The sequence below is a fragment of the Caretta caretta genome, chromosome 19 (genome assembly GCF_965140235.1).
Source record: "Caretta caretta isolate rCarCar2 chromosome 19, rCarCar1.hap1, whole genome shotgun sequence".
Taxonomy (NCBI): Eukaryota; Metazoa; Chordata; order Testudines; family Cheloniidae; genus Caretta; species Caretta caretta.
In genome coordinates this window covers 12,401,078-12,423,690 of record NC_134224.1, presented here as the reverse complement: position 1 = coordinate 12,423,690, position 22,613 = coordinate 12,401,078, and the positions used below count along the sequence as shown (strand labels likewise).

General features: G+C 45.1%; 1 protein-coding gene across 1 annotated transcript; it reads left to right on the top strand.

The window, feature by feature from the left end:
- Positions 1-2,252: 2,252 nt before the first annotated feature.
- TRNAU1AP (tRNA selenocysteine 1 associated protein 1) lies at positions 2,253-20,751 on the top strand. The gene is made up of 9 exons (XM_048825972.2): positions 2,253-2,394; positions 5,206-5,303; positions 6,423-6,522; positions 7,660-7,712; positions 10,546-10,677; positions 12,746-12,865; positions 14,937-15,099; positions 15,668-15,701; positions 20,247-20,751. Exons 1-9 carry the CDS (start codon positions 2,368-2,370, stop codon positions 20,381-20,383), a joined length of 864 nt encoding a protein of 287 aa, XP_048681929.1. The 5' UTR covers positions 2,253-2,367; the 3' UTR covers positions 20,384-20,751.
- The last annotated feature ends 1,862 nt before the right edge of the window (positions 20,752-22,613 follow it).

Genomic DNA, 22,613 nt, shown 5'->3' with positions numbered 1-22,613 from the left:
TATTGCCTGTCCCTGGGACCATAACGGCTGGCTCTCTCATTTCCCCCAGGAAGTCAATGTGGTGAAGTGAAGACATTTGCTGGCAAGGACCTGACCTGTGGAGGTACAAACTGGAGAAGAGGCAGAGACCAAGCTGTCACCGATCCAGCCCTGGTAAGAGGTGATGAACTGAGGGTCTTGGAGACTGAATTCCTTTGGCAGCCACGGAACACAGGCAGAAGAAACTGGAGTACACACACACACACACACGCAATCCCACCAACGGGCCTCACCTTTGACTTAGTGGGACCCACCCCTAGAGAATTCAGCCTCTGTTGACCATGCCTACCAGGGGTGGGTTAATTTGTGCCTAGGATGACAGTGATTTTGTAAGGCAGATGCTGGCCCCAGTAGGGACTGGTCTGAGACCCAGAAACCCACTCCAAACAAACAGCTAAGTTCCCTCTAAGCTGTGCAGATAGGGATAGCCTCTCCCCTGGCCCCAGCCCCAGGATGCTGTGGCAAGAGAGGGCTGGGAGGAGTCCTCTCTCCCCACCGCAGTCCTGGGACAGCCTGCACCCCAAACTCCTCATCCCTGACCCCACCCAAGAGCCTGAACCACCAGCCAGACCCCTCACCCCCTGCACCCCAACCGTCTGCCCCAGCCCTGAGCCCCCTCCCATACTTCAAACCTCTTGGTCCCACCACACTTCACCTCCATATTGGTCCGCATAACAACATTCATTCCGCACATGGATGTAAAAAATTAGAGGGAACATTGCCAAACAGGCCTCTAAAAAACCTTCAAACTTGGCCAATTTCAGTCATTCCCACAGTACTGGAGTATTGCCAGCTTTTGCGAGAAAAGATTGTAACTATGACCCGAGCAAACTCTCAAGGCACAAAAAACAGAAGGGAAAAAAAAATTACCTGTGAAAGTATCATTAGCTTACAAGCCCTTTGGGGTGCGCACTGTCTTTTTGTTATGTTTATGCAGCACCTAGCACAGTGGAATATTGGTCCGTGACTGGGGCTCCTATGTATTACCACAATAGAAATAAATTAATAATAATACAATTCATTGTTTTAAATCTCATTATTTTGGAGGGCCTGCCTCATGAGTGTTGAATGCTTGAAAGTGCTCAAAACTCATGAGAATTTTTTTAAAATACTAAATTTGACATTCATTTTATTTGCCTACAGGTTTCGGAGCCTTTAGGCTGTACTTGGTCATGTTCAAGCTTTTCTGCACAATCATCATGAGGGCTAGAAACTTTTTCTTTCTTAAATGAAAGTGGAGACTCTCAGTAATCTTGTGAATCCAGGAGCTGGGGCTTTAAGAAAAACACGAGATACAGTGAGAGGAGTTGACAACAATGTAAATACTACTCTCGGCTGGATTCAAAGTAGCTCCTAGAAGCCACAGGTTGCATATTCCTTTCCCTACCTCCTGCACCTGCCCGTCTTACCCCAGCTCCTACTCCCCCATTCTACCCACACCACCAACTCCTCCTGCTCCACCCCCAAGCTACCCCTCACCCCAACACCTCCTGTCCCTGCCCCTACCCCATCCTACCTATACCACCAGCTCCTCCTGCTCCACCCCCCAAGCTACCCCTCACCCCAACTCCTCCTGTCCCTGCCCCATCCTACCTACCCCCCCAGCTCCTCCTGCCCCACCTCCCAAGCTACCCCAACTCCTCCTGTCCCTGCCCCCACCCCATCCTACCTACACCACCAGCTCCTCCTGCCCCACCTCCCAAGCTACCCCAACTCCTCCTGTCCCTGCCCCATCCGACCTACCCCCCCAACTCCTCCTGCCCCACCTCCCAAGTTACCCCAGCTCCTCCTGTCCCTGCCCCCACCCCATCCTACCGCCCCACCTCCCAAGCTACCCCAACTCCTCCTGCCCCTGCCCCATTCTACCTACCCCCCCAGCTCCTCCTGCCCCACCTCCCAAGCTACCCCTCACCCAGCTTCTCTCCCTGCCCCCACCCCATCCTATCCACACCACCAGCTCCTCCTGCCCCACCTCCCAAGCTACCCCAACTCCTCCTGTCCCTGCCCCATCCGACCTACCCTCCCCCCAGCTCCTCCTGCCCCACCTCCCAAGCTACCCCCATCTGCCCCGGCCCTCGGGCCGGATTCCCGCGCGCTGCCGTTGCTCCTCCCGCCGGCAGGGCCCGCTGTGGGCGGCTCGGGGCCCTGGCTGGCGGCGGCTCCGCTCTCTGCCCGGCCGGGCCCCGCAGGAGGAGGCGGCGGGGAAGCGCGGCGGCCGGAGCGGGCTCCGGAGACACCGTGAGGCGGCGCCGGCGGAAGCGGCGGCGGGGCCGAGCGGGCAGCCGGAGCCGCGGCCCCCCGAGCCCGCCCGGGGCCTGCGGGAGCAGCATGGCCGCCAGCCTGTGGATGGGGGACGTGAGTGCGGGGCGGCCGGGCTGCGGCGCGGGGCCGCTGGGGGCGGGGCTCGGGCAGGGCCGGGGGTGGGGCCGGGGGCCCGACGCCGCGAGCCGGGGAGGGGTGCGGCCCCCACGCGCGGCCCGGGCACCCGCCCCACGGCCACGCGCACCCTGCCCATCACCCACACGCTGCCCTGCGGCCACCCCACGTCCGCCCCACACGTGCCCCCCGCACCCTGCCAGCTCCTAGACAGCACCGGCCTGCCCTGCCCCGGCACCCTGCCCCATTGCCCCCCAGACACAGCCCCCCACCTCCAAATCCCCTCAGACACCGCACCAGCCCTGCCCCATTGCCCCCCAGACACAGCCCCCCACCTCCAAATCCCCTCAGACACCGCGCCAGCCCTGCCCCATTGCCCCCCAGACACAGCCCCCCACCTCCAAATCCCCTCAGACACCGCGCCAGCCCTGCCCCATTGCCCCCCAGACACAGCCCCCCACCTCCAAATCCCCTCAGACACCGCACCAGCCCTGCCCCATTGCCCCCCAGACACAGCCCCCCACCTCCAAATCCCCTCAGACACCGCGCCAGCCCTGCCCCATTGCCCCCCAGACACAGCCCCCCACCTCCATATCCCCTCAGACACCGCGCCAGCCCTGCCCCCCAGACACAGCCCCCCACCTCCATATCCCCCCAGACACCGCGCCAGCCCTGCCCCATTGCCCCCCAGACACAGCCCCCCACCTCCAAATCCCCTCAGACACCGCACCAGCCCTGCCCCATTGCCCCCCAGACACAGCCCCCCACCTCCAAATCCCCTCAGACACCGCGCCAGCCCTGCCCCATTGCCCCCCAGACACAGCCCCCCACCTCCAAATCCCCTCAGACACCGCGCCAGCCCTGCCCCATTGCCCCCCAGACACAGCCCCCCACCTCCAAATCCCCTCAGACACCGCGCCAGCCCTGCCCCATTGCCCCCCAGACACAGCCCCCCACCTCCATATCCCCCCAGACACCGCGCCAGCCCTGCCCCATTGCCCCCCAGACACAGCCCCCCACCTCCATATCCCCCCAGACACCGCGCCAGCCCTGCCCCATTGCCCCACAGACACAGCCCCCCACCTCCATATCCCCTCAGAAACCGCGCCAGCCCTGCCCCATTGCCCCACAGACACAGCCCCCCACCTCCAAATCCCCTCAGACACCGCGCCAGCCCTGCCCCACTGACACAGCCCCCCACTGACACCGCGCCAGCCCTGCCCTATTGCCCCACAGACACAGTCCCCCACGTCCATATCCCCTCACACACCGCGCCAGCCCTGCCCTGTTGCCCCACAGACACAGCCCCCCACCTCCATATCCCCCCAGACACCGCCCCAGCCCTGCCCCATTGCCCCACTGACACAGCCCCCCACCTCCATATCCCCTCAGACACCGTGCCAGCCCTGCCCCATTGCCCCACTGACAGAGCCCCCCACCTCCATATCTCCCCAGACACCGCGCCAGCCCTGCCCCATTGCCCTACAGACACAGCCCCCCACCTCCATATTTCCCCAGACACCGCGTCAGCCCTGCCCCATTGCCCCACAGACACAGCCCTCCACCTCCATATCCCCTCAGACACCGCGCCAGCCCTGCCCCATTGCCCCCCAGACACAGCCCCCCACCTCCAAATCCCCCCAGACACCGCGCCAGCCCTGCCCCACTGACACAGCTCCCCACCTCCATATCCCCCCAGACACCGCACCAGCCCTGCCCCATTGCCCCACAGACACAGGCTCCCCCCACCTCCATATCCCTCCCTGACACCGCGCCAGCCCTGCCCCACTGCCCCAAAGACACAGCCCCCCACCTCCATATCCCCCCAGACACCGCGCCAGCCCTGCCCTGCAGACACAGCGCCACCCCCCACCTCCATTTCCCCCACAGACACAGGGCCAGGCTTGCCCATTACACCCTCATGCTGCCACCCCATATCTCCCCACATGCTGCCCTGCCAGCCCTGTATCCCCGCACACACGCAGTGCCACCCCACATCCGCCCCACACATACAGCGCTACTCCTACCCTTCTAGTTCACGGACAGTGCCAGCCTCACCTCCCCTCCCCTGCATGCAGCACCCTGCCCCATTGAGACAGCACCTGCCCCATTGCCCCACAGACACTGGGCCACCCCCTACCTTATATCCCCCACAGACACAGTGCAGTGGCACCCCTACCCTCATCCCGCAGTCCATATATCCTCCACATACATTGCAACTTCTATATTTCCCACCCCCACAGATACAGTGCCACCCCTGCTCTCCCCTATATGTGCCCCATACCCCATTATCCCTACAGATAGTGTCACCCCTACCTTCCACACCAGTGCAGTGCCACCCCCACCCCATTACCCCCCCCCCCAATAGTGCTGCCCTCTACCCCATTACAACTACAGATAGTGTCACTTCTTACTCTCCTCGGATATGCTGTCATCCCTCTAACCCCCCATACAGTGCCTCATCCTATGCGAGATTTATTCCTAAATACCTCTTCCCTGTGGTTGTTCCTTCTCCGGAAGGCCTCTGTCTCCCTAAATGCTTCATCCCTCAGTTCCCCAATGGTTCTGTTTTGCAGACCATCTTGTTGGGACTGGCTCTGTACACCCTTGCTGGTTTATGAGTGTGGGGTTTTGGCCCATGCTGTTGGTGATTCTGGCCCTTCTAAACAGGTCTTACTGCTTTTTTTAAGTGTATAGGCAAAGTGCTTGTCCAGGAGGTTTAACTGGTATGGGTGACACTGTGTGTTATCCCCCCAACTCCCCAATCTAACTTCAACCTTCTCGTTATAGCTGGAGCCATACATGGATGAGAACTTCGTTTCAAGAGCCTTTGCCACCATGGGAGAACTTGTTCTAAGTGTAAAAATCATCCGAAATAGATTGACAGGGTAATCGTTTATGTTTACTATCGGTTCATTTTAATAATATATTCTTGCATTTAGATTATCCCTTTCCAAACCACAGGCCTCATTGTGGCCTTGTCTGTGCTAGAATTGTTCTCCTTTACATTTCCCACCATTGCTACCAACAATACAGCTACGCTGGTAAGAACAGTGGAAGAGGGTGCTGCCGGTATTTGAATAGGGTTAGGCATCAATCCTATATTGTGTTTGCATGGACTTCTGTGCCCAAATAGAGCATCGCTAAAGATAGTGGGTGCCAGGCAGGCACTGCAATCCACCCCACCAGCACACTACACAGTAAAGGATGAAGGCCTAATGTGATATGGTAGTTACAGTGCTAGTGACCAGTCTGCACTAGTGCTAGCAAAGGTGGGAAACATAAAGAAAATACTTATAGTTTAGCCAGAGTCTTGCTTGGCTCTTTTGATCTCCCTTACAAGATTAGAATGAGACTAGTGGATGCAGATTAAAATAAAGTCTCAGCCTTACATAGCTTTGCTTGCAAACATTTAAAACTGTTAGACTCTAGTAGGGAAGTTTGTATTTGTTTTTTTATGTGTTTATTTAGGAAGTTTTAGCAAGTTCACAAATCCTTGCCATGTCAATATCAGAAACAAAACAATCATTACAATGGTTAGCTTTTGTTTAAAGAGACGTTATACAGGAATATAGTCATCAGATCTTTCTGTTTAACAGGGTGTTGCCATATTACAAAGTGAGCATCAGAAATTTGTATTTTATTAAATGAAAAAGTATAAACGTGGGGAGAAAAATAATTACCTTTGATTTTTGAGGGATTTGTACTAAATTTATTATTTCTCCCTTCCCCCTCCACCTTGTTGGCTCTGTAATTGGAGAATACAGCTGACATGTTCTTGTGCGCTGTCACTTCATTGGAGATCATTTGCTGCTTAGTCGCTCCTCTATGCAAGCTGAGTTAACATTTTGAAAATGTTCTAATTTCAAAATGGTGATTATAGGAAATTCCTCCCCCTCTCTGCATCCTTCAGAGAATCATAAATATTGCTCTTTTCCCCAGATGGAGTCTAAACTTTGTAATCTTAAAACTCTCTCTCTCTCTCTCTCTCTCCCTCCTGTCTTCAGAATTCCAGCAGGCTACTGCTTTGTAGAATTTGCAGATCTGGCTACTGCAGAGAAGTGTTTACACAAAATCAATGGAAAACCACTTCCTGGTGCCACACCAGTAAGTAAACCAAATTAATTAGTAGAGGAGCAGGAATAGGGAGGGATGGAGAAAAGGGATCCCACAATAATTAGGAATTGAGATTATCAAAATAGTCAGCAAATTGGGAGTTCTTCTTTTCTTTAGGAGCTGATGGGTATGCAGTTACTAACATTCTTATTGGAAACTCTCTGGAAGGATTTCATTAATTTTTAAGACATATGCCTATTTCAGGTTGAATGGATGGATAAAACTTGGGTAGCAGCAGATAGTTGCATTTGTGAATTTCTGATCCTTTGCAGTGTGGTCAAAGCATGACAAAAACCAGGCAACAGGAAGGAAAAAGCAGGCTACCCTTTGAAACCTGTTACCAGCACAATACTAGCAGATCATTTTGCACAGATTATAATATCTATGTGGGTTGAAATGGAGCTGAGCTTTCACAGAGTTTTGCGTAACTTTGGTTTGCCAAGAGAAGCATGAAGTTCAAGCCTCACATCATTCTTGAGCCTTAGCAACAAAAGTTACTCAAGTCCAACTACACAGGAAATGCACATCAAAACTACACAAGCAATCTAAAATACAGAGTAAAGTATCAGTAAAGTATCTAGAAATGTTATGATTGAAGATTTGGTTTCCAGTGTGTCAGATTCTGTTTGGTTAACATTCCTGTAAATTACACTTCTCTAAATTTGTATTCTATATTTTAATTAAAAATACCAAAATATGGAAGGTCTCATTTAATGGTGATTGTTGGTACTTTTGTTTTCTCTTCTCTCTGGAGATGTGAAAATGAAAGACCCTGGTGTGTCTCCCAATCTTCTGCTAACCTTTTAGAATACTTTTGTAGTAAAGGCAGCCAAAATCTCTTGGGGTGGGCAGGCAAGACATCCTGACCAGGGGGTAGATCCTCAACTGGTATAAATTGTAATAGCTTCATTGAAGTCAATTTACACTGGCTAAGGACTTGTCCTCTAATGCTTTAGCTTACAGACCTGCCAGTGTTAAGCATTTAACACTTGCCATTATTAAGAAAATGGTTTAAAATTAGTGTTTTCTAAAATCACTTTTATTTTTTCTAATTATGATTATAAAAATGTTCTAAAGTGAACCCACATGGTTTTACATATTATCAGTTTCTATTTATCCTTGTTTCAGTCAAAGCGATTTAAACTGAACTACGCAACATATGGAAAGCAGCCTGATAACAGGTAAGCGTTTAGTATTCAAACATTGTCCTTGTTTGTTTGTGAGCTCCCTTGCAAAAGAGTATTCAGAGAGTGCAAATCCATACATTCAGTATTGCTGGACCAGATCAGCTCCTAGCAATATAGAGTAGGGGAATTTTAACTAGAAGCATAAAATTTAAATCTTAATTGCCATTTGAGGTGGGCAGCGCCAGGCAACAAACCAATAATTAAGAAACGAGACTGCTTTAAAGTGTAATTAAACACAGTAGAGAGGTTTATGATACAGTGCATTGCCTTAGCAACTTCCATGCACCTCAAAGTGCTTCACATAATAAAAATATGTTTGTATTGTTTATATAATGTCATAAATATGCCTGGCACTTGGCAAAATAAAGACAGAATGCCTGCCCAGAAGAATTCACATAACTGAAGTTGAGAACAACACAGGGAGGGATTGAGGTACATATGTACAAGGTTGACAACAATATGGTTGCTTAGGTGAGTGATATTTGCATCTTAGGGATTACATTTTTATTTTTAGACTCATTCATAAGCCTCTTTGAAGAAGTGCATTTTGAGGAGGGACTCAGAGGTGAGGGTCAAAGCTGACAGATAGGGTCAGAAAGGGGGTTCCAGCCATACACAGTACAGACCTGTTTACGCGTGGATGTCAGGAGTCAAGCCGTCATGACCGCGTGTTAATGGAACACAGGTTAAGAGGGCCATGCTGAAAAAAAGTGTCTGTCAATTCACTTAGAAAAAAAGCCGTTATTTTCTGCTCTTTCTGGCTCACATTTTTTTTTTCTTTCTTATGAAGTCTGTCATTCGCCACAGATGAATAATTTTGATATTTTCCACATTTTGCTCCTCCATAAATCTTACAACAGTTTCTACACGACTAAGGGCTTCTGTGGGCAAAATTTTGACCTTTTCAACGACATCCTCGTCATCATTGTCATTTAGGCCTGCGTTATTAGAATTCTCACCATCACTTTCGCGGTCTGATGTAGCCTTGCAGCCCGTTAATATTTCTTCCTCAGACAGAAATTCTGAAGTCGGGCAATCTTCATCCATCTCCAGCCACTCGGTAATGATTTCTGGCAACGTACCCAAACTAAAATCTTTTATCATCGATACCTGCGCTATGCCATGATGCTTTTTTAAACGACTTATAAACCCCTTGCTGGCTTGGAATGATTCATCCCCCGTTAAATTTCCAAATTTTGTCGCTTGGGCTTGAAGAATTGGCCCACTTAGCAGCATTCCTTTCAGCCTTTCTGAGCAAACCACGAGCACATGGCTTTGCCTATTGTGGGTTTTGCAGAATAGTGCACATGTTTTCGCTTAAGTCCCGTGGCAGAATCAATATTTTGTACAAAGCCGTTCAGTTTAGATTCATTTTTTAGCCATCCTCTGAGAGTAGATTCAGCAATCCCAATAGCTTTTGAAACTTTGGCCTGGGTTTCTCCGCTATTTACTCGATCTATTGCAGCTAGCTTTTCTTCTACAGTGTAGGAACACTGATGCTTACCCTCTGCCATTATATTAGGCCTACGGTTAAAATTTTCTAATGTAGTATATCTATTACTATATAACTACAGTATTATATATCTCTCTAGCGTGACAATGACTAAGCGTGCGTGATACGCCTTTACCAGTATCGGTAAAGATGTACAACACGTTTCCATGCCGCACTTCCTGTTGATTTCTATGTTAGTGAGTAGATCTGTAGCACTACACAGCAAGTTCGTGTACCGCGTGTTAACGAGTCTCAACGTGTTAAACTGGTAGCACTGGGAGGCATGGCGCTACCATGCTTTAAGCAGATTCGCGTATAAACGGGTCTGTACTGTAACAACAATTGTGTGATTAATTCTTGCAGTCGCCCAATGCGGTAGGTATTAGCCTTATGTTACAGATGAATCACAGAGAGATTAAGTGACTTGCTCAAGAGCATGCTATAAGTCTGTGGCAGTCAGAAGAAGAACTTGCTCTCTTCACTCTGTCCTATGTTTTAAGCACTTGTAGGCTTTCTAACTTATAAAGAATTTTTAAATTGTACTTATTCCAAACCTGACATCCATCCATGTGGGAGGATGGGAAGGAATGAAAGGTGTCTTTTATCTCCAGGAAATTATGCTGTTCCATATTGTTTAAGAATTCCAAGAGTCAAAGCATGGCCCCAGTCCTGCAAGCACAGGTATATGTACTTAACTTTAAGCACAAGTAGTCTTACTGAATTCAGTTGCACTACACGTGTGCTTAAACGTTTGCAGCATCAGCACCTATAATTGATAGATTACAGTTAAAGGTCAGTAAATTGGAAACTAGCAAATCTACAAATGAGCTATTACCCACAAGTGGGTAATGATGGTTTGAAAATCTAAAGCAGTACATGTGCTGAATGTTATTTTGAAGGAATTAAACCACAAATTTGTTTTTTAAAAATGGTTTTACAGTACCGAATGTGAAGAGAAATTAAACCTATTTTCACTGAATTTTCTTTTTATTTCTTTGGGGGTATAAATGTTCTCTTGCTGTGTTGGAAACACAAACACAGTGCCATGAACTAGTGTATGCGGAAAAGGTGTAATGGAGGAGCCACCTGGTTTTGCTGCTCCAACTGAACAGGAAAATACAAACAGCATAAGCAGGGGAAACTTTTTTAATGTTTATTATCTAAATTACCAGTAGCGTAGGTAAAGGCTTTTAAAAATTATATTGGTATCTCCGTAGTCCCTTTAACTCATGCCACTTAATAATCAGATGTTTTGGATAGTTTTCTGCTCTTGTTCATATCACACTATTTGTTTTATTGCTATTCATAAAATGTACTCTTTATTGACTCCTTTAGTCCAGAATACTCACTCTTTGTGGGAGATCTTACCCCCGATGTGGACGATGGCATGTTATATGAGTTTTTTGTTAAAGTTTATCCGTCATGTAGAGGTGGCAAAGTTGTTTTGGACCAGACTGGAGTTTCCAAGTAAGTTTACCTTATGCCTTCCTCTCTCTTGCTTCATGTATTGTGAGATCTTTTGAATAAAATAGGCCATCTCTAAACTCATAGACTTTGCCTCTTTCCAAAGGCAGTGAGGGAAAAGGAGTAGTTGTATTAGTTTTGCTTAGGACTTAACCAACCAGATCACGAGACTGAATTTTCTATATTAAATATTCAGTATGTCTGTTTTCTGCTATTCGCAATACCATACTTTTGCTACTCTGTATTAGATCTGTGTGTATTTTTATTAAAAATGTTTTATTGCCTGTTAGGAGGTTTTCAAAAGCACTAAGTGATTTATGAACACCAGTGCCCTTTGACTTTCAATGCGAATTTGACTCTTGAATAGTTTTGGATGTTTTAGATGCTATAGGAGCCAGATACCAAACAAAACTGTGATTCACTGTCTAAATATGCTGTAGCTTAACCCTCATTTTCAGATTCTGGAAATGACCCAACCTAAACCAGAAATCTGAAGTCTGCCCTCTTGATATGATTAAATAGGCATCCTAAATGCACCATTTTCTTTTCTGTTGTATCTTCTCAATAAAAGGGTTCTTTGCTCAGCACTCAAATTTAAAAATAGAACATGTCATCGAGGCAAGTGAGTGTCCTGGTTTTATGTCTGGGGAAGAGTGCTCTGGTCAGATTCTTTTAAGCTGTAAAACCTCCCCACCTTCTTCAACAAGAGCCTGAACAACACCCAGAATTGCAGTGGTTTTATATTAAAGATGTCATTTTTTTAAAAAACCTGATTTAGTCGATCAGTTCAACTTTGTGTGTGGACACTTACATCGATTTTAAACGTGACTTACACTGGTTTAGTTTGCCCCTGTACCACTGCGGGAGCAAACTAAACCGATACGTGTTGAAAACGGGTTATAACTGTGTCTGCTGAGGCATTTGCTCTGGCTTAATTAACTAGTCCAGGCTTTCTTTCCCTTCCAACATCCACTCTCCACCTGGATAGACTCTTTTCCTCTCACTCCTAAGTTCTTGATCTTTCTGCCACGTCCATTGAGGCAGCCCAGCCCACCCCGGCAAGCTGGCACTACTCAGTTGTGTGCTGCTGAATTACCTCTGACTCACGACAGCCTCTAGATCCCACTCTAAAGCTAGGAAAATGTTCTAAACGTTTTCTGCTGTTGTCAATTCTGGTTCAGCTCTACTGGTTTTAGTGACATTGGAAGCCCTTGTGTTGAAGGGCAGCTGGCTGTGTGTCACTGTTGTTCAAGTGAGGCTGCCCAGAGCAGATATAATTAATATATCCAGTGTTGCTAATGCTGGCAGAGCAGCGCAGGTGTTAGCAACAAGAAACTTTGTAGAAAAGTTCCCGAGTGTAGATGGGCTTGGACTAGGAAGTCTGTCTTAATTCACCCTGTAGAAAAGCAAACTCTTTGCATCACATTGAGGCCAGTTTGAGACACAAGTGATGCCCGTGGCTGCTTATTAGCTCTGCACTGCCTGAGAGGCTATACAGGCTGGCTTTGATTCCCCCTTTCCAATACTGCTGCCATATGGGGAAGAAACTTCTGGTCTGATTCTTTCTTCTCCCTCTTCCCTTCATCTCCACAGCTGGATGTCACACAGATCAAAAGCCTGGTCCTTCTTCACAATGTCTATACAGGTGCCTAAGAACTGTGAGCGGTGCCTACCTTTCATCTTCTCCCTTGCACCACACCCCCATCCAAGCTTTTAGCTCCAACACATTTCATGCAGTTCCACAAAGGTCCCCAAAAATCCACTTCCGCTGGTACAAGATGTGTATTATTCTGATGCCTTTGAAAATACGGCAATTGTTAGGACATGAAATACTTCAAACACTGCAAATAATAGAAAGTCACTGGAATAGGGAATCATTTAATCCCTGCTAAAAAAAAAACATGGACAGACTTTCACTTTTTGTTGACATTTCACTAGCAAAGTATTCTCCCAAGTCCATGTTTTATTAGCTATAGTGTATTCCTAAACCCATATGGGTTTGTCTGAAACATCTGAAAATGGAATGCCTTTTGCTTTAGTGTGATACAAACCATTCCATGTCTTTCTGCAGAGGTTATGGGTTTGTGAAATTCACGGACGAGCTAGAACAGAAAAGAGCCCTGACAGAGTGCCAAGGGGCTGTGGGATTGGGCTCTAAACCCGTACGCTTGAGTGTGGCCATACCAAAAGCGTAAGTATGGGAATAGATGCGTGTTTTGTAATAATTCTCTTTCCTGTTCTCAGTTCATATTCATATTTAGTAGCTGATGACGGAGCAAAATCTCTGTAGTTTAAATTGCATAAGACTTTCTGATTTTGTAAATACTTAGTTTAAAATCTGTTCTTAAAATCAAATGTAAAGATCAATTTCAGTTAAAATGAATTATGTGAATGTTGAAACTGGAGTTACTGTACTGAAGTTCATTAAACATTGATTTGGACTGTTTGACTTTTTTATTGCTATGTCTTATAGTGGTGAAAATCATATACAATAAAGAGAACTGAGCTTTTCATACCTGTTTGATTTTTGATGCATATCTACACATAGGAAGACACTGTCAGAAAGTTTAGGCCTAAAATTTATAGTCTGCATTTCAGAAGAATATGTCTTAAACTTAATATGAATAGAGAGAGCTGGTATTTTTACTCTTTGAATTCAAAAAGTGTGTGGTTTATATTTAAACATTCCCCTACAGATCTATCAAGCCAAAATTTATGATTTTTTATTTAGGCACCCATCCAGTGCTTTCAGTGCCTATCCCACACAATAAAATCATAAAACAAACAAGGGAATGCCTTTAAGCGTATCACATAGCCGCATTATACTAACGTATGAGAATCCCCCACTCCAAAAATGACATTCACCAGAAACATTGAAAATAAAAGTTAATCTGATTTAAAATGACCAGCCGAATTTCTTTGTCCAGCCTGAGTGAAGTGCAAAAATTAAACCAAGACTAAACATTACATTTTTAAAACTCTGGTTTAATCATGTACTTCAGTAAGAAATTCAGATTTTTTCTTTTTTAAATACAATTTTTTGACCTAGCAATGTCCCTTTACATTCAAATAGGAAATAGTCTAACCGTGCTCATTTGACTTCTAGGTAACCAAAGTGTGGTCTCTTTGGTAATCCCATAGCAATGTTCAGTAGGTATTAAACTCTTTGAGGTAGGGACCATCTTTGTTCTGTGTTTGTACAGCGCTTAGCACAATGGGATCCTGGTTCATGATTAAGGCTCCTAGGCATTATGGTAATACAGATAATTGAAAAATTGACTGGGGGGGGGCAATTATTTATGTCCCCAAAACTCTTGGGTGGGACCAGGGAACGGGGTTGTCCTATAGTGTTAAGATTTTGTTTGCTCTTTACTCTATTGCTCTTTAATTTCTTAATTAAGGGTATTCTAATATGTGAAATAATGTTTTCATTTTTAAGGGATATTTGTCCTCTCTCCTTTCTGCCCCCTCATTTATTTCAAACCATATTAATCAGAAGCCCAGACCCTGAAAGCATTCCCATTGTATGGCAAGCAACGAGAATTTGGCATGTTCACAGACCATTTGAAAACTAACATTTTTCATTTCTATGGTCCTTTTCAATCCAAAGTACTTCATAAACGGTATCCATATCACAGCACGGAACTGCACCCACCTCTGAGAGGAAGGGGGCAACTGTTCATCACACAACCTGCTACACACTAGTAGTGAGGGGAAGTTTTGTCACAGACCGGGGTATACTACTATTCTTTTGCAAAGCTCTCCGGGATCTTCAGCACCCACATCCAGAAAAAGGAACCCCTGTTTTTAAAACCCAAAACCACCCCCTAGCCTCCTGCAGTATGCTACACAGTAGTCAGTGTGTCTCTACTTTGTCAGATGGATGAAGGGATGAATCCTCCCTGCAGGGATTTGAATCCTGGGTTCCAGTGACTAGTATTCCAGACCTGATGCTCACAATTCTCAGCTGTTCCCTCTCCTACTCTCTAAAATTGTGCTACGTTAATCCAGTAGTAAGAAAGCAAAGTGTTCTAATAATTAAAATAATAGTGGGGGCAGGAGTGGGGATGGAAAACCAACCAGTCCCTCCTACAAATGTATGAGGATGGAAAAACAAACAAAACAAAACATCACCAACAAAAGGTACACCTGAGGTTCACAGTATTGGAAGATGATGTAGATCAAATCATGTCACTCATCTGTTTTTTTTCCCTTAAATAGTCTTCATTGTTTGTAACGTCTTTCTTTTTATTTTTTTTAAGTAACCGTGTGAAGACGGTGGAGTACAATCAGATGTACAACTATAATTATAACCAGTATTACCAACAATATCAGAACTACTATGCCCAGTGGGGATATGACCAGAACACAGGCAGTTATAGCTACAGCTATCCACAGTATGGATACACACAGAGCACCATGCAGGTAGGGACATGGCACTAATTGTTTATATTTTAATAATCTCTCATCACAAAAGATCCCAAAGCATTTTACAAACAGGAGAAGGACACCTGTTTTCCTGGGTCCTTGATCTTTCTGCCACATAAGGAAGCAGAGCCACGTAGCAAACAGCTGACTGGTATTGTGGCCTGCTGCTTTACCTTTATGCTGCGTAAAGGGGTCAGAGTTGTATAAAGGGACGCTTAAAGCCCCAGTTGTGGCTGGGAGAAGGATATCCCTGGTATAGGCACTGTGGATGACAGCCATAAGTCTACCTTTCAAGGATCCCACACAAGCCCTGGTGTATGGGGTGTGCCGGGGCAAGGCCTCAGCGTGCCGTACTGCAAGGATTCCAGGAAGGGCTGCATCTTTTACACCTACACAGAATCTCAGAGCCTACTAGGGCTGGACCCCAGGGCTTGGGTACTAAGGATTCTGCCTTAATCAGCCCCTGTGTGAACGTCCCAGTGTGTGGCAGCAGTAATAAGCAGGTGATGTTTTCAGACGCAGTTACATATTTGTTGCCCTGAAGATATTTTTGTTGCCCTTGCAGACATATGAAGAAGTTGGTGAGGATGCATTGGAAGGTATGTGTCTTTTTTTAAAATCTACGTTGCAACTGGCTGTTTTCATTATTTTGATACAGCGTTTTCATGGATTGGCATTTAACATCTGTATTTTTGAATAAATTTGAGGTTCATGAAAGTTTCAGATCCGTAGTGTGGGCAGGTACTGTGCAGACTTCCCTATGAAGTCCCTTACTCTGCACCCTTATTCCAATCTTACTATTCTAGTCTTGAGCCTTGCCAGGGCACAGACTAATTGTCTTTGCTAGCATTGAGAGGATTGTATGGACTAGTGCTTATACCCTTCCACCCTTGAAAATATGAACTTAAATCCTGTGCAAATCACAAGTTGTTGTCCTTCCTTTAATAAATCTTCTCTGTTATAAAACCATCCCAGTTGTGTATTCTGTTTGTTCCCGTTATCACTGTCCTTTTATATTTAATCAGGAAGCAGCAACAATTTTTGTGCGGTGTTCACGCTAATAGGCATGAGCTGAGTATGCAACGTGTAGGGTGTCTCTCTCTCTCTTAAATTGCTACATAAAAAAAAAAAGTCAAACAGCCAGAGTCTTTACAAGGGTCTATATGAGTATGACATCACTTAATTGGAAAGCCCTCTTTGTTTCTAAAAATATTTCATAGTATAAGATAATTCCTTTCCTCTGATATTGATACAGCAAAGCACCAATTAGAGTACCTCTGTTGTGGGGGTTTTTCTTGCTGACTAAACTTGCCCTGTATTTAGATGCTGAATTTTATATAAAACCCAAAAATATCTTATCTAATAATATTTTTAAATATTCCTCACATGATCTGTTCATGTCTGATCTGATTGTAATAATGCTGCATTTTAATCTAATTTTTACACTTCTATGGTCTGTTTTTTCTTTTTTTGCATTTCAATGGACAAGTCAGTTTCACTTCATACTCTGACTCATGCACTTGCCTGGTGCTTGTGCTAACCTGATAATATAATCTTTGGGTTGCAAATGTGACAGAGGAATATTAAATCCAAACAAAAATGTTTTGTGTTTTTCGGTTGGGTTTTTAGAATGGAAATATTTCTGGGATTTTTTTAATTTGTTTTTTGCAAATTTGTTTTAACAATCCAAGTACAAGCCTAACTCAACCTCACAGGTCCCTTTAAAGTTTGTATTTTTTGTAGTAATAGAATGTCAGCACATTATGCTTTGCTACTCAGTTTCAAAGTGCTTTACAAACATTTTCTCCAAATGTAAAATACAGACCCTATTCATACCTACCTCACAGGGGTGTTGTGACACTTGCTCAATTCATGATGAATTTAATGAAATAAATACTACTGGGAATTGTGTGATTTTAGGAGACTTTAATTTCCCAGATATCGATTGGAGGACAAGTACTACTAATAATCATAGGGCCCAGATATTCCTGGATGTGATAACTGACAGATTTCTTTACCAAACAGTCACGAACCAACAAGAAGTGATGCCACTTTAGCTTTATTTTTGGTAAGCAGCGAAGACCTCATAGAAGAACAGGTAGACGACAACGTTGGTTTGAGTGATCATGAATAGGGCTCTGTGTTTGTCATGGAGGTCACGGATTCTGTGACTTCCTGAGACCTCTGTGACTTCTGCAGTGGCCAGTGTGGCTGACCCCAGAGCCGACCGAGCAGCTGGCCCTGGGGACAGCCACACTGGCCCCTGCTGGAGCGGCTCTGCAGCCAGCCGTACTAGGCAGTGCTGGAGCAGCTCTGGCCCCAGGGCCAGCCACACCTGCTGCTGCTCTGGCGGCTCTAGGCAGCTGGCCCTGGGGACAGCCTGAGCAGCGGCCGATGCAGCTGGTCCCAGGGACTGGCTGAGCAGCAGTCCCGAGGCTGCCGGAGCAGCCGCTGGCCCCCTGGGGCTCCCCCTCCAGCAGTGGCCGGAGCGGCTGTGGGCCCCCAAGACTTCCCCCCACCCCCCTGGTGCCATGGGCTCCCATCCCCCTGCAACGTCCCTTGCCCCCCCAAGATTCAATCAGCAGTATTTATGGTATAAGTCATGGACAGGTCACGGGCTGTTTTTTTTTGTTTCTTGCCCATGACTTGTCCATGACTTTTACTAAAAATACCCATGATTAAATTGTAGCCTTAATCATGAAACAATTCAATTTAATCTAAATGCAAGGATAAACAAATATAAGTCTGCAACTAGGGTTCTTGATTTCAAAAGGGCAACTTTAAAAAAATTAAAGGAATGAATTAGGGAAGTGGACTGGACTGAAGAACGCCAAGAATCTGAATGTGGAAGAGGCTTAGAATTACTTTAAGTCAAAGTTGCAGAAACTATCTAGAGCCTGCATCCCAAGCAAGGGGAAAAATTTGTAGGGAGGGGTTGCTGACTAAACTGAATGAACAAGCATCTCAAGCAGGTTATTAAGAGAAAGCAGAAAGTCTACAAGGAATGGAAGAAGGGGCGGATCAGCAAGGAAAGCTACCTTTTGGAGGTCAGAAAGTGTAGAGGAAAAAGTGAGAACTGCCAAAAGCCAATCAGAGCTGGACCTTGCAAAGGAAATTAAAACCAATAGTAAAACGTTCTTTAGTCATATAAATAAAAAAGAAAACAAAGAGAGAAGTGGGACTGCTGAACACTGCAAATGGGGCAGAGGTTAAAGATATGGCCCAACACCTAAATGAGTACTTTGGATCAGTTTTTAATAAGATTAAATGAGGATCTTGGGAACAGTGGCAGGTGACTAATGGGAATGAGGATATGGAAGTAGAAATTACCACATCTGAGGTGGAAGCCAAATTCAAACAGCTTAATGGGACCAAATTGGGGGGGCCTGGATAATCTGCATCCAAGAACCATAAAACGAACTGGCACATTAAATTGCAAGCCCAATAGCAAGGATTTTTAATTACTCTAAACTCGGGGATGATGCCCTGTGACTGAAGAATTGCAAATATGGTATCTATATTTAAGAAGGGATGGGGGAAAGTGATCCAGAAAACTACAGGCCAATTAGTTTGACTGCAGTTTTATGCAAGGTCGTAGAACAAATTTTGGAAGAGAGAGTAGTTAAGGACCTAGAGGTATGTGGTAATTGGGATAAAATACCACATGGTTTTACAAAAGGTAGATTGCACCAGACCAGCCTGATCTCTTTCTTTGAGAAGATAACTGATTTTCTAGACAAAGGAAATGCAGTAGATCTATTCTGTCTGGATTTCAGTAAAGAGTTTGATACAGTTCCACCTGGTAAATTATTAGTTAAATTGGAGAAGATGGGGATTAATCCAAGAATCAAAAGGTGGGTAAGGAACTGGTTAAAGGGGAGACTACAGTGTGTCATGCTGAAAGGTGAATTGTCAGACTGGAGGGAGGTTACTAGTGGAGTTCCTCAGAGGCAGAGAAAGATTTAGGTATATTAGCTGATCACAGGGTGACTATGAGCCGCTAATGTGATGCAGCCATGAAAAAGGCTAATGCAATCCTAGGATGCATCAGGTGAGATATTTCCAGTAGAGACAGGGAAGTGTTATTACCAGTATACAAAGCCCCTGTGAGACCTCTTCTGGAATGCTGTGTGCAATTCTGGTCTCCCATAAATTCAAACTGGAACATGTGCCGAGAAGTGCTACTTGACTGATCAGAGGAATGGAGAAACTACCTTACAAGAGGAGACTTGAGGATTTGGCTTGTTCAGCCTAACAAAACAAAGGCTGAGGGGAGATATGGTTGCTCTCTCTAAAAACATCAGCGAGATAAACAGCAGGGAGGGAGAAGGATGATTCAAGTTTAAGGGCCAGTGTTGGCACAAGAACAAATGGATATAAACTGGCCATCAACAAGTTTAGGCTTGACATTAGACTAAAGCTTCTAACCATCAGAAAAGTGAAGTTCTGGAACAGCCTTCAAAGGAGAGTAGTAGGGGACAAAAACTGACTTGTTTCAAGACTTGTTTATGGAGGGGATGGTATAATGAGGTTGCCTGCAATGGCATATGGCCCATCCACAACAGCTATTAGCAAATACCTCCAACGGCCGGAGACGGGACACTAGATGGGAGGATTTTGAGTTACTACAGAGAATTCTTTCCCAGGTTTCTGGCTGGTGGGTCTCACACACATGCTCAGGGTCTAATTGATCATCATATTTGGGGTCAGGAAGGAACTTTCCCAAGGTCAGATTGGCAGAGACCCTGGGCGGTTTTTGCCTTCAGCAGCAGCATGGGGTATGGGTCACTTTCTGGTTTGCACTAGAGTAAATGGTGGATTCTCTGTAATTTTGTCTTTAAATCAAGATTTGAGGACTTCAGTAACTCAGCCAGAAGTTATGGGTCTATTACAGGAGTGAGTGGGTGGGTGAGGTTCTGTGGTCTGCGATGTGAAGGAGGTCAGACCAAATGATCATGACTGTTTCTTCTGTCCTTAAAGTCTCTGACTGTGAAGCACTTTCAGATGCTCAGGTCGAAAGTTCTCTTGCAAGTGCCAGGAATGTATTGTGAGCCTCTGCATTTGTTTCAATACAATTCATGTTAGTTATTTGTAATCACAATTTGTATGTGACCCATTGATGCCTTGTTTCTTTCCTCTTTTAGATCCAATGCCTCAGATGGACGTGACTGAAGCAAACAAACAGTTTATGGAACAGAGTGAAGAACTCTATGATGCCTTGATGGACTGTCACTGGCAGCCTTTGGACACTGTCTCTTCAGAGATTCCAGCCATGTTATAGCCTCATTGCTGAGGCTCTGTCTCTACACGACAAGCCAGCAGGCACCAGACTCCTACGCTGCACCTGGAACCTGCAGTAGTGAAGGGATGGCCACTCTTCCACCCAGGTCTCTGACTCAAAGTACAGGGGGACTGTGGCATTTCCTGTACACAATGAGTATCGGAGGAGGAGCGTGGTAGCTTTTATTCATGGTGAAAATTAGAACTGCAACAGTTTTATTCCTTTGGTATTGAAATGAACTCTTAATACTTCTTGGGGAATTGTAATTTATAAACTTTAAACAAGATGGCACAGGGGAAAGACTCTTCTCCAATGTACAATAAAAAAAAAAAATTGGTCTTTTAAGTAAAATTATCCTTTGCATTTTGGTTCCTGCTCTTCTCTCTGTTTTGCTACCCATTGAATTGTCTTATACTCACACAAACCTACTTTCAGTAAATATGTTCTTTAAAAAATCACCATCAATCACCACTCAAACGTCTCAACATCTCAACATTGAATGGGTAAGGTGGCTGTAGATCGCAGGGAAAAATATGCAGACAAAGGCTTTTGCTATGCTTTATCTATACACCAATATAGAGCTACCAGGCTTCTAGCATGGTGATCTTGAGCAATCTGGACAGGGAGGGTTTTTTGGGAGGTGGAGAGGATGAGTAGTAGTATTAAACTATCATAGGCTAATGCTCTCTAGCTGGCCATTAGCACAGTTTTGCTTGCCTAAGTCTTGATGTATCTGTGAAGAATTTCTCCCCAACTGGTCAGAGAAACAACTTACAATGTTGCTAACAGCAATCTCATTTAGACGTAGTTCCATCTACTACAGTCCTATTGATGTGGACAGGCCTTGATGGTCCATTAAGATTCTAGGCTTTACTTTTCCTGTCCTGTCTGAGTGAATGTTGTAAAAGTAGTGAAGTATTTAAAGTCGTGAATGAGAAATGGGTCAGAGCAATGTAATTAAATATATTGTGCAACTTCCAAGGTGCCACTCGCATGAAAGACCGTTTTCTACTGGCTGTTGTAGCAATGTACTTAAGATAATACTGTGTTGCATTAGGTGTAACAGGGAAAAGAAGACACTTATGTACAGACTAGTATATTAAAAGCCCTTTTCAGGCTTTGCTGCCATAAAGTCCTTTGGGAAATAGGAGCAGACAAACTACCTGTAATAAACATCTACCAAGAAAGCTTTTGGTAACTAAAATTGCTACTAAGAAGCATTTAATTGCCCCTCAGTCCATGTAGGTGCAGAAATTTGCAGCAAAAGCTATGTACTTCAACGAACCTGCTGTTATGACAAGGCTCTTTCCATAATTAGAATACAGATCAGTCTGTTTTTTATCAAGTGCAATGGAAATAGTAAACATGATGTGATGTTTCATGGGGCAACTGTGACTTATGTATTCAGTGTCATTTTAAATGAGTGACAGTAAGGGAAATATAGAATCTTTACATTCTTTGCATGTGTATATATATAGATAGGTCTCCCACCACCATCTTTACTTGCCCAGTTGAGTGTTGACATTGTTTTGAGCTATGATTGTTTTGGGCTTAAGGATCTGAGCGTTCTGTGAGGATACCTTTTGTGATTAGTACAGTTGGACAGGTGGGAGGAAGCTGAGTGCATTATTCTGCTGATGTCACTGACCAGCCATGTTACATGGCAAGACTATCTCCCTTAATTTCTGAGGTTTCGCTTCAGTAGAATGGAATTTTAGCAGTGACATAAAGAGGCCTGTTGCTTAATGTTTTTGATGGATGCATTACCTAGGGAGGTGGTTGAATCTCCTTCCTTTGAGGTTTTTAAGGTCAGGCTTGACAAAGCCCTGGCAGCGATGCTTTAGTTGGGGATTGGTCCTGCTTTGAGCAGGGGGTTGGACTAGATGACCTCCTGAGGTCCCTTCCAACCCTAATATTCTATGATTCTATGATTTGAGTGTTCATATAACAATTTGCAGTAATAATGTTCTGAATACCTTGTTCTCTCCTGCCCTACCATGAAGAAAAAAAAATGTTCCAGGACTATGATTTCATAGTTTAGCCCTCCTGATTTAATCTGTTTGCTACAGCTGACCTGAGGCTGCACCTGAAATGTACCCATTTTATTAACATCAATACATGCGACAGTTGTAAGGCTGATCAGTGCTGCTATCCTGTCTAATATTTCCTAATGGATGGCTAAACCAGACCTAATATCTTGTCCTCCTAGTGTACCCTGTCAGCTGTCGCA